Consider the following 11,903-nt stretch of genomic DNA (forward strand, 5'->3'; position numbering starts at 1 on the left):
TGCACAAGCTCCAGTGCCTAGCAGTGGCTTTCATGAGCTATTTTATTCAATTATGCTGCAAATAAAAAAATATTCTATTACATCTCTGCCTATTTAGGCCCATTGAAGGAGTTTATATGCTCTAAAGCCAAGAACAAAGCCAAGGAAAATGGAAGGGAGATCAGGACTTCCCAGTAACAGCGACAACGCGCCGTTGGATCAGTTTAGCTGAAACGCGTTCTGTGCTCCCACAGAGGATGCCTCTAAACCTGTGCCTCCTCTCCCCAAAGAACCAGGCTTTACTAGGAGGCGAAACGATTCAAAAAGACTCCAGACGCTTTTTGAGACAATAGATTTGGTAAGTTTGTGGTCAGGGAACAAGGCACAGAGAATTACATCAACTCAAGTCCTGTTAGAAAGAACAGCACGGAAAATATCATGTAATTATACTATTGCTAAACCTTACTGCTTAACTTTACACATAATATTGAGCTCCCCTGCTCCTAACAGGCCCTGTAAGGAAGCGATGGCTAGAACTGGCCAAATAGTTAAGTTTTTTGTGAGTTTTTATAAACACCCAGAGATTCTTCCATGAAAAATGTCCACATTATTTGAATGAAATATTCTTTAAGAAGTGGTATCTCTTGTCACATATTGTTAGATCCTACTGGAAGCACTAATACTCAATTAAGCTTTGAAGTAATTAATGAAAAGAATGAATATGTACAGAAATACCGAATACAACGTTTTTAAGAACGTGCGCTGGTTCAGCTTTCAAAAAAATTCTGACCACTGGTCAGGCTGACAAATTATTTAAATTACACAACATTAAAATATTCTTAGATATCAGCTTCACAGATTATTTTTTCTTGTTCATCTTCGTGATCATCGGTCTGCTCTTGTTGGTTACTGTTATCTTCAACAAGACTTTTAAGACGTGACAAATGGTGTAAAGCCCTAGATAAGGAAAAATGAAGACTTTAACAACAGTGTACATATTGCTATTATACATTTAACACAAAACGATGTTGATTTCTTACAAACAGCTTAACAGTTTGAATGGTATTATATACAGTTTACCTCTCTAACTGTTCCACTTATTCTGTTTGAGAGGTTATAAAATACCTTAAGTTTTTTTTCAAAAAAGATAAAACACTTTTCGGAACTGAAATTTGAAATACGTCTTCTCAAACACAGGCGCTCACACAGAGTTTCTATTAAATTCTTACAGAATGGGCATTTCACACAGGATATTAAACACTGCAAAACATTATGTTATAAATTAGCATATCAATACTGAAAGTTACTGTATTTTTTAAAATTAAAAAGTCTTAATTTTACATTACAGTATAAAACTATTCTGCAACACTGAGTTTTGTTGAAACAAGTATTCTACATAACAAAACTGTTTTCCATTCTGCCTTTTCTCAAACTTGTTATTTCTTTGGTCACTTATAACTCTTCAGTAGGACTCTGTTGATTAAATTAATGAAATACATTTTCTAGCAATTGTTTTCTCCACTGTAGTGAAAAGTAGTAAGAAAATATTTTGTCCCATGTTGCAAAATAATCAGACTTGGAAAAGTCTGAAGTCCATCTATGTGTAGCAATAATTAATCCATTAATAGATATGAAATACAAGTGTTTATTTACAGAGTAAATCTCTGCAACCCTTGACTAGATATTTCTCTGCTCCATGAACTGCCATGTTTTTAATTATTCACTACTGGCTTATTCCTAACAGAGTTTTCAGATCACCTGACAACTCTCTCAGCTAATTTATCATTCCTTTTCTGAACTTTCTGAAAACAGTGAAAAGTCAGAAAAATCAATGGTCACTTACTTCCGAATAGAATTAGTAAGAGGGATTATCTCACTGTCACACAGTTTTAATTCAGCCTCTGCTTTTTCAGAAAGCTTAAAAAAAAACCAAAAAATTTGTTAACTGAGGGAAGGAAAAGTAGTTGAATGACAGAAAACGTGGAATTTTTGTAGCATGTTGCATTGGGAAGTATTGCTGACAGCTTTATAACATCAGAAGGTAATTCAGGTTGGAAGGGACCTCAGGAGGTGGGCTCCTGCTCAAAGCAGAGGCAGCTGCGAGGTTACGGCAGTTGCTCAGGGCATTAGCCAGTCAAATCTTGAAAACCTCCAAGGACGGAGACCGCACCACCTCTCTTGAACAACTTGTTCCAGTGCTTGGCTGTCTTCAGGGTTAAAAAGTTTCCCCCAATGGCCAGTGTGAAACTCCTGTTTCAATTTACGCCTGTTTCTCATTCTTCCACCATGCACCACTATGAAGACCCCGGCTCCATCTTCTTGATGCCCTCCTCATAGGTGCAGGAAGACTTCTATCAGGTCGCCCAAAACTACTTCTTCTCCAGCCTGAACAAGCCCAGTTCTCTCAGCTCCCCCCCATAAACATGTGCCGTAGCCCCCAACCACCTAGGTGCCCCTCCACCAGCTTATTGCTGTCTCTCTCCTGAAGTGAGGGGCCGAAACCTGGATGCAGTGTTACAAATGCGGTCTAATAAGTGCTGGGGGATACAGAGGGGAAAACCATTTCCCTTGACCCGTTGACTGTGCTCCTGTCCACATATATTCTCATATAGAATGAGTTTGATTCACTACTGAATATAGGACATAGGGTTTAAGAACTGTGTGCAAGCAACAGTATGAAAAAGGTAAAAAGAGATAACAAAGTCTATTAAATCATTTTGAAACCGAAGTGCCACAAAATCCCAACTCACTGATGCCAAAGGAGGCAAGGATAGAGCATTTGAGAATGTCTGGCTTTTCTAAAATTTGGTACGTGCCCCTGACAGCCCAGAATTAACGGGGATATTATCAGAAGACAACTTTTCCAGAACACAGCTATTGCGAGAGCAGCGGAGGAGAGCGCAGCCAGTTGTTTTGGGGCAGGATTGCCTGAAATGTCGCCATCTCCTGGTGCAGGAGCACTGCTTTCTGCAGCTGGCTGAGGCCACCCGCCGCGCAGTGCCCCTGCAAACGGGAGAGACCGCAGCCTAAGGCAGCAGAGCTTCCAGTTTGCAACAGCAGCAACAAGACACAGGGGATTTAGGGCACAGCAGCCTTGAGCATCCGCTCCTGATGCAAACTGGATTGAATCCGCTGGCAGTGCTCTTTCTAAGATGACTGGAAACCAAGCCTTCTATAAAAGAACTGAATTTTTTCTCAGAAATGTACACAGCACCTCGATTTTGACAAGATACAACATACAGAAACCGACTACTCACTTTTTCAAACTCTTCCTGTTGCTCAGCAGTTTCATTCTGGCTTAAAATTCCCTGAATTGCTTGAAGTTTAAACAACATTAGCTTCAAAGCTTCAAGGGGCCTGTGATGATGACCTCCAGAAAAATTATTTTCCTAAACCAAAAGGCAAAGAATGTGTTGATCTTGCAGCATACTGCAGTGCAAATAAGACAAAACAAACAACTTTTGAAGTTTCCCTGAAACAAGTTAAAGGCTAATTTCTATGAGCGATTCCCTCTACCTATTCTTTAAAGGTCTATTTATAAATTGTGTGTGTACGATGCTATGTTGGTTCATCTTCATTTGTGCCACCGTACGGTCAGGGAAATCGCTGCAAATACATACGTTGTTAGGAAGATGTGAAGCAACACAGAAAGGCCTCAGCCCTGGCTTGTGTAAAATAATTTAAGAATATTAAGACTGTCAGTCCTTGTATTGCTATGACAGCAGTGCTGGAACATGTTTCAGCATTTCATAACTGACAGAGCAAATAAGCTTCCTTAATGATAAACATATTTATTCATATAATTAGCAGCTATATGATATCCACTCATTCTATAATCAAAAAAGCAAATTAACTCAAGGTGACAAAAATTTGTGGATAATCTAGAAATACTTAGGTCTAGAAATGTCTGATGATCTAGCAGAACCAAGAGAACGGGAAGCACGAAGGATGAAACACAGTAAAGCACCATTCATCAGACAGAATAATTTGAATTACTCGTGCACACCGTTAGGTTCGGTGTCAATTAACTCCTTAGGGAAACAGAAGTAGGTGTCACAGTGGAAAAACTTAAAGGGTAATGCTCTGTTTACTACGAGACGGGAAAACAGAATCTTAGAGCGATTAAGATTCAAGGACAATAGGGCAGAAAGTAAAGGAAACAAACCAGTACGTAAATTAATAGTATGCCTTTCAACTAAAATACTGGGCTCGGTGCTCATCTCCCTAGCTGAGAAAGGGATAACGGGTTCATATAATCAAAATGGAAGACTGAACAATAGTGAGACTGCCAAGGTGGTGATTAATATGTAAGAATGGGAATAAAACAAGGAATAATCAAAAGCGTATATTCAATCCATGTTCCAATTCCAGTGCAACAGCATAAATCATAAGAAGTATATTACTTAACTTACCTCTTGATCTTGACTCATACCCAACAGTACAGCAGCCAGGCTAGGAAATTAGTAGTATTTAATATATCAATAACAAAAAAATTTCTTCCTTTACTGGAGGCAGGAAAATTATTAGTTAAACAAAACACAGGGAGTGTAAAAGTCAAGCTATTACTAAGCAAAGCATTTTATAGTTAGATGCTTTCTTAATCCTAATTGTGACCAAGGGTTAGATTAGAGGATTTAATAAGTGTATGAATTCATCAGGCTCAAATATGACTAAACTACTGCAGTTAGACTTTCTACTTTATGTACTACAGAAGAAGAAAAACCAGTTCACAGGTACTCCCCCTTCTAATGTTTACCAGCCTTACATATTTGGGGCGCTGTCGGAAATAAATACTCAATTTTACTGACCTGATTTTTGTCATTTAAACAGTCTTCCAAGAACTTATGTATGATATCTGCCTTGGGGAACGGTAGAGCGTTCTCCACGTCCTCACAGCACACAGGCACTGGTGGTTTGCTAAACCAACGTGAAACATGCAATGGAGAATAACAACAGGGTTACAAATTAAAAGAATTGTATTAGGATAGAGTCATTAGGATGAACCCAGATATATTGCGTCAATGCAGCGCCAAGGGGGCGCTGGCAGTCCTGTCAGCACTTTGGTGTCTGTGCGAGACAAACACCTATTTTTTCCAGTTTTGCCAGTATAATCAAAACCTGGGGAGCCACAAAAATCAACTGGGTAAAAAAGGCAAGGTAAGGCCTTCTTCGCTATAATTTATTACACATGGGTGTTTTTCCTGCACCTGGTACTCCACCGTTAATATTCAACATCTAAAGAAAAATAGTTACCTTCTGCTTACTGACCTCTAATTCTTCTACAGTCTCTAAGGTGTTTTAATTCAAAGCTAGTAGAAACAGATACTAATGAAGCCTGATTTCCCATGCTGTTCTCCTACGTGGGTATTCTGGTGGCTAGCAGGAGACCAAATTATTAGCCTCTCTCTGAACAGGAGCATGAATAGTACCCTTTTATTATCACGTGCAGTTTGAGACTTTTACTCACCTGTTAAATGCTGCTAAAATTAACCAACAGTTCAAAATCTTCTAGGGTAAAGGGAAACGGACAGACAACACCCAGAACCACATACACCTAGCTGCTTCTTAAAAACTGTAGGAAATGCTAGTATTGATTTTTATTATTCTTTGATCCTGTGGAAGAACCTTTCAGTCCCTGAACAACTGAAATTTCACTTACAAGACTGCTCCAAAACTTCCCAAGGCCACACCGCTTTTTTTTAAAAATATGGACTTCCCACTATTAACTTGTTTTTCATAAACCATTAAATCTCTCAATTTAAGTTCCATTAAATAATTTTTCTCTTGAAATACATATCTTTTCAGATCAATGATATACAAGAAATATTATTACAAGGCAGCAAGAAGTAATATTGATAGCACTCTTTGCAAGTCGATGAAAAAAGGGAAAGCAGTGCACCGATATCCTGACCTTGAAATATCAAACATTTAGCACTACGCAAGAAATCTAATAGTAAATCCTTTCTTTATGTACATGCCACATCACCATTACTTATAATCTATGTACAAAAGCAATTAAGTACATTATGCATTTTCATGAACACATTATTCCAGACTACATGTTTACTTACAAAGCACCTGGAGTGTTTTCCCATGATCTTTCTGCTCCTAGTATAGCTGTTGTAGAAGGACTGCCATCGTTTTCCAGATTATTTGACAAATCTTCAGTTGAACTCTCCGGACCTTTGCCAGCCTTCAAGGTAAGTAGCTCAAGCTGATCTTCTAAAAAACAAGGACGCAGTGTGTCCAACTCTTTTCAAAGGCATTATTTCCACATGACTTTTAATTTTATGTAATACTCAAAGAAAATGACTACAGACGAATTAGCACTGGCAATATTTTACCGAGAGTACAGCCCCAACACAACTCCTTTGGTTATCTTGGTATAGCAGTATGGCATGCACATCGCCAGTACCAAATGGGATCTGCAAGGTTCCAGCCAGGAGAGCATTTAAAGTAGTCAAGCGTTTCTCTTCCTAACTTAGGTGGAACAAGTATTATATGCAGCATTCAAGATTATTTAATGTTTTTAATCTGCTTTCATGCTATAGAAAATATAATAAGTATTAATCCACAATACAATGTTTAATATTGCTCATTAATACTGCAAGTTATTAGGTTAATTTTCTTATTATTTTTCTAATAGCTGCTTTTACAGACACCTGGGAGAGAAATCATGCAAACATATACAATCACATACAGGACTCACATTTAAAACCAGGTTGAGATAAGCACTCAAAGTGACAGACACATTCTCATGTATTTTTGTTATGCCTAGCCAGTTCACGATTGGTAAAATTGTGCGTAAAAAAAAAAGATATAACCCTGTATTTAAACTTCATCATGCACACACATTAGAAAGGTATTTGGAGACATTTGCATATCCGGCATTTTGTCACTTTGAATTCACAACATAAACAACACTTGAACTTAGTTTTTTGTATATAACCTCAGAAAAAGGGAGAGATCAACATTTATGCTTTGCATAACGAAGAAAAAATATTTTTCTTTTTAAATGAATAAACTTAAGACAGAAGTGAAGGTAATTAACACTTTGAAATGTTCATCTCTTATATCAAAGCCAATCTTGTCGATATTTCGTAATACAAAGATGGTGCTTTGCCATGGGGGGACCTCCCTGCTTCTGAAGAGCGATGGCCTGCTGCAAAGCGTGGCTACGTGAGAGATTCCCAAGGAAACTCTTTACATAAACTGAAGGCGCTGGATAACCCAAGTATACAGGCTACAAATACCTCCTGCTGAATGTGTACAGTAGAGAAAAAGACTGCACACCAAATGGTATTTCTTACCAATTTGACAGGTTCATTTACACGATGTTTAGGAATCTCTCTCCCCCAAGGTTACACTTCATGTAATTTAATTTAATGCTTGAAATTCTATTAAAATATTCATGGAATTACTGTCATTATCTTGCAGTGAGGTACTAAATGGGCCACTCTAATAAATACTTTGCTGTAAAAGGAATGCTTAAATATTGATTTATATATGAAAACTTACAGTATAAAAGCTGTTTAACTTGGTCAACTACTAGTAAGTGCTTTGAGTCGTTTGTCAAAGATAGACGTGAATAAACCTACTGTACAGTGCAGTCAGACTAACATGGCTAGAGAGGGTTGGTTTAAAAAGCATACATGTCTTTAGACACCCTCAAAATTAAAAAAACAAAAAAACCAAATTATATGAAATACAGTTACCTGTGAATGGCTTTTTGGTGTGTCTTGAAAACAAGTTATCGAATTGGAAGCACGCATCTGGATTGTCATAGCTGTAACTTTCTTCTACTTTGTTATCACCTCTCAGATCCAGGCAACCGTTTTGTTCAAAATAATTAGAACCGTCTTTATCTACAGAGTGTCTTTTTTTCAGGATCTCAAAAGTTTGTGAAGAGGAAGCTTTGCCTTGTACATTAAAATTCTGACCATCGCTTTCTTTAGCTGAATCAGGAAAAAGGTTGTAACTCTTAAGCCAGACTGGGTAGTGAAAATTGGGAATGCTACTTATCCCCGATACGCTTAAGTCAGACTTCTGACTGGTAAGCCACCGTGGATAATTCTTAACAGGAAAAGTGTTAGAGTGCTCTTCAAAAGACAAGGCTCTCGAACTTCCTTTAGAGGAGACAGAACCGTACCTATCAGATGTATACACACTGCGTTGCTTTTTGCTGAAGTCTCTGTGTGGATTCTGGTGAGCGACAGCTTTCCCATTCTTCTGGAGACTGAAACCACCTTCAGTATTGGGTGATGAGGTTTGGCAAGGGCAGAAAGAGGTTTTAAGCGACCGCCTGTTCCGCTCGCTACTTTGATGCCTTGATTTGAAAGGACTACGCTGGACAAAGGGCAGCGACCCATCTGCTGGAAATGCTAACAGATCATCCGTCGCAAGACTAATCGAGTCTGGGTCACACTCAGTCTGCCTTCTACAGGGTGAAGCAAGAGAACCCAATCCTATGTGCTGATTAAAATCGTCCAATGCTGAAAAACAGAGATATTTTACATGAATTGCTAAACTTCAAGCATACGCGATACATTCGTAAGATCTAACATGAAGTCATAATTTAAACCTGAAATATATTCTTTACCAGGGGTACTGAATTACAGTTCTTGCAAGAGTGGTTCCGTTTCTAATCAGAATCTGGATAAAAACCTTACCAGTCAAGAGTTAGCCCTTCTTTCATAGTACACAGAGTATTTTCTTTATTTTTTTTTATTTAAGAGAAACAAGATTTCAACATTCTACAGTCCATTTTTAGTTGCACATTCAGAATTGTATATTTTGCAGATGCGTCCTTAGTATTTCAGTCCTAGTAGCGACACTTCCTCCACGCAGTAATGTTAGGGATGACTTCCCCAGATTGAAAATCGAGCACGTTTACTAGAGAAAAAGATGGCTAAAAACAACAGCTTACAAGGCAAGTAGCCCGATAATGGGCCTATAGACCCATTTTGTGATTTTACAGAAATTTACGTGCTCTATAAGATTCGACTTGGCAGTTTTTCAGGGAAGAATTATAGCATTAAATCCTTTTTTTTTTTTTTTTTTTTTTTACTGAAACTATGAAGCACTTTGATTCACAAAAATAGGTTTTCCTCAGCTAGTACCTGGAAGTTATTTTTTTCTCACTTTCACTGTAGTATCAGTAAGTGAAAGCTCTATATTACAGACTATTATAACATACAAAACAGACAGACGGACTAGCTAATACATGAGTGGAGCTAATGAGACTTCTGCAAAGAACAGCAACAGAGAAATTTCAGAGTAAAATATGAGTAGATGACATCTTTCATAGAACAGTTTCTCATTTTTAGTGATAATCAGAATACTTATTTTTGTTTGGGAAGTCAGTTAAACTTAAGTAGAAAATGGTTTGTGTTAGAAAAATATAAACCGAAAACTAAACACAGCTAAAAGCCAGCTGTCTTGATAAGAGAAACAAAGGAAAGGTGTGAAGCTAAAGGAAGGTTATAGGCTATGGCTACGAAAAAAAAGCCTTAAAAAATACAATATGCTACCAGAACTGTCCATGCCACTGCAACCCAGGCAAGCACCCTTTGTCAGGTACAAAGTTTGCCTGTACTTAGGACTTTGTTAATTTAGATGTAACGGACAAAGCATTTGCAGTATAAATTAGCTCAAGCACAGTTGTCTACTCTAGATCTTCACATCAGCATTCATGCAATCAATTAAGTATTTATTTATTCAAGCTAACCAATGATGACAAAAGCCAATTCAAACCCATATACATTACCCCGTTGGGTTAGACATCAAACCCAAAAGTACATTCCATAAAAATCAATGGATAAGGGGCAAATTTTGTTCTAAGACAAAGCAGTGTTTAAGGGAACCCATTCAATTAATTAGATTCTGATGTTACTTACTCTGGAAAGGAAACAGAGATTTTTTTTCAAGACTCGGGTTTAAGCAATGATTTACACCGTCTTTAGCATATATTCACATATCGAAAATACAATTTCTATTCCATACTCTGGAATTTATTATTGCATCTATGAGCACGGTCATGAATTTTCACCAATCCACCAAGCATTTATGAAAAATGCATTACAGAGAATGACAAATATTGCTAGCCATGACCAAGCATCATTTACTATACCATAAAGACTTGCAAGCAGTTGTGCAGGGAATATTCCTTCAGTAAAACACACCTGGTGTGAGACAAGGAGGTGCAATACCATTGGCAATTAAAAAAAAACAACAACAAACACCAAAACTTATTAAAAGACCTATTTGCAGAAGACATACCATGTTTTTCTTTGGCGTTATGCTTTGAAAACTCAACTTTTCTGGGCGTGCTTTGACATATGCAGATTTTTCCAGTGCTTATTTCTGAAGATGTGAGACTTAGCTCAAAGTCTTCAATATAAGCTTCCAGAGCCTCAGATGCAGAGCTGTAAAGCTTGTCCTTGTAGTGAATCAAACTGTCCGAGTATGGGTTATTGCTGTCAACGCTACAGCTTGTTAAAAGAGAAGATATTGTTGAATCAGGAGAGCAGATACTGCATTCTTTTATTGAGCTTGTCATGGTTTTTATCCAGGTTTTTATTAGAATCTTCACTCATCTTTTTAATCAATCTAAACGGAAAAAGAAACAAAACCACAAGTGATCATCTGCACTGAAACGTCTTCTCATAAACTGTAACGTATCTAGGATTTTTTACTTTTGTTATGCAATTTTCTTATAGTCCTAAAAATTACTATTTAGCTATTCAACTTGCTGCTTTTCAAATAAGTTTGCCATATATATGTGCCACCCCTAGAAAAATAAAGGCAGAAAATAAAGACTCTGGAAAAAAGATAACAATAGGGAAAACTTCTTGTATATTGAAACTTTAGTAGTGCGAAAAAAAAAAATATATAACAAGAATACAAAAAATCCAGCTCCTCGCTAGTTCTAGAGGAACCTCGGCACCCCGTTTTTGCAAGAACAGGATTTCACATAATAATTGCTGACATTTGTCACTAAACACACAATTCAGCAAATACACACAGAAGTATCGTTACTTGATTTCAGAACCAGCACAAATGAGTAATGTTCATGGACAAAAAAAAGACAGAAGTAGCTTAGATAGTACAAAAAAACCTAAACAACTCAATGTAACAAGAGTAGGAAGCCATTACCCTTGCAGATATTTTTTTTATAACCAGAATGGGTACACAGAGCAAAAGAATTTTACAAGCCACATGTGAGCGCTTAGAATCATCCTATCTATGGAATTTAGTCAACCCAATCCAAGCTGCCTCTGTAACCCCAAAAACTGTAAATTAAAGAGTTGGAAGCGCAGGCTTGTTCCAAATGCCATAATCAGGATGGTCAAGGTCACTGAAAGAAACCTAACACTTCATATCACCCCTGTAGATAAAATAGCATTTGAAAAACCTGGAAACAGGTGCTGTAAGAAGGAACAAAGACGAATAACTTTGTTATAGCCCGTATCACACGCGTACAAGGCTCATCATGCAATAGCAGCGTAAGGATTATATGAAAGAGGCACAGCGGGGACCAGCTCTTCCAAGGCCGAACTGGTTTTCCCGAGAAAGCCGAGGGGCCGGGCTAGGCACCGGCCCCAGGGCAGCGCGACCGGCCCAGAGCCCTCCCGGGGCCCCGTCCCCACAGAACGCCCCGGCAGAGGCAGGGCGGGCCCGCACGGGGAGGCCCGGCCGCGGCGAGGCCCCCCGACCCCCTCTCCCTCACAAGAAGCAGTCAGAGCGGGGAAAAGAAGCGCCTAAAGCAGCACAGCCCCTCCGCCACGCCATGAGGGTGTGCTACCGCGTCCCCACCCCGCAGCGGCCGCTCCTCCGGGCTCTGCCGCGCAGCGGTTTTGAAGGGACCGCGTCCCTCTGCAAAATGGCGGCGCGCAGGCGCGGGGGCGGCCGCGCGGCCCTGCGGG

General features: G+C 38.8%; 1 protein-coding gene across 1 annotated transcript; it reads right to left on the reverse strand.

The window, feature by feature from the left end:
• Positions 1 to 259: 259 nt before the first annotated feature.
• On the reverse strand, positions 260 to 11,866 carry LOC309602184 (lung adenoma susceptibility protein 2). The gene is made up of 8 exons (XM_082335572.1): positions 11,794 to 11,866; positions 10,258 to 10,587; positions 7,695 to 8,471; positions 6,051 to 6,201; positions 4,788 to 4,896; positions 3,237 to 3,368; positions 1,823 to 1,896; positions 260 to 936 (listed from the first exon to the last, which is right to left on the reverse strand). The coding sequence occupies exons 2-8, from the start codon at positions 10,535 to 10,537 to the stop codon at positions 819 to 821; spliced, it is 1,641 nt and encodes a 546-aa protein (XP_082191698.1). The 5' UTR covers positions 10,538 to 10,587; positions 11,794 to 11,866; the 3' UTR covers positions 260 to 818.
• Between the last annotated feature and the right edge of the window lie 37 nt (positions 11,867 to 11,903).

The sequence above is a fragment of the Platalea leucorodia genome, assembly GCF_965183815.1.
Source record: "Platalea leucorodia genome assembly, chromosome: Z".
Classification (NCBI taxonomy): domain Eukaryota; kingdom Metazoa; phylum Chordata; class Aves; order Pelecaniformes; family Threskiornithidae; genus Platalea; species Platalea leucorodia.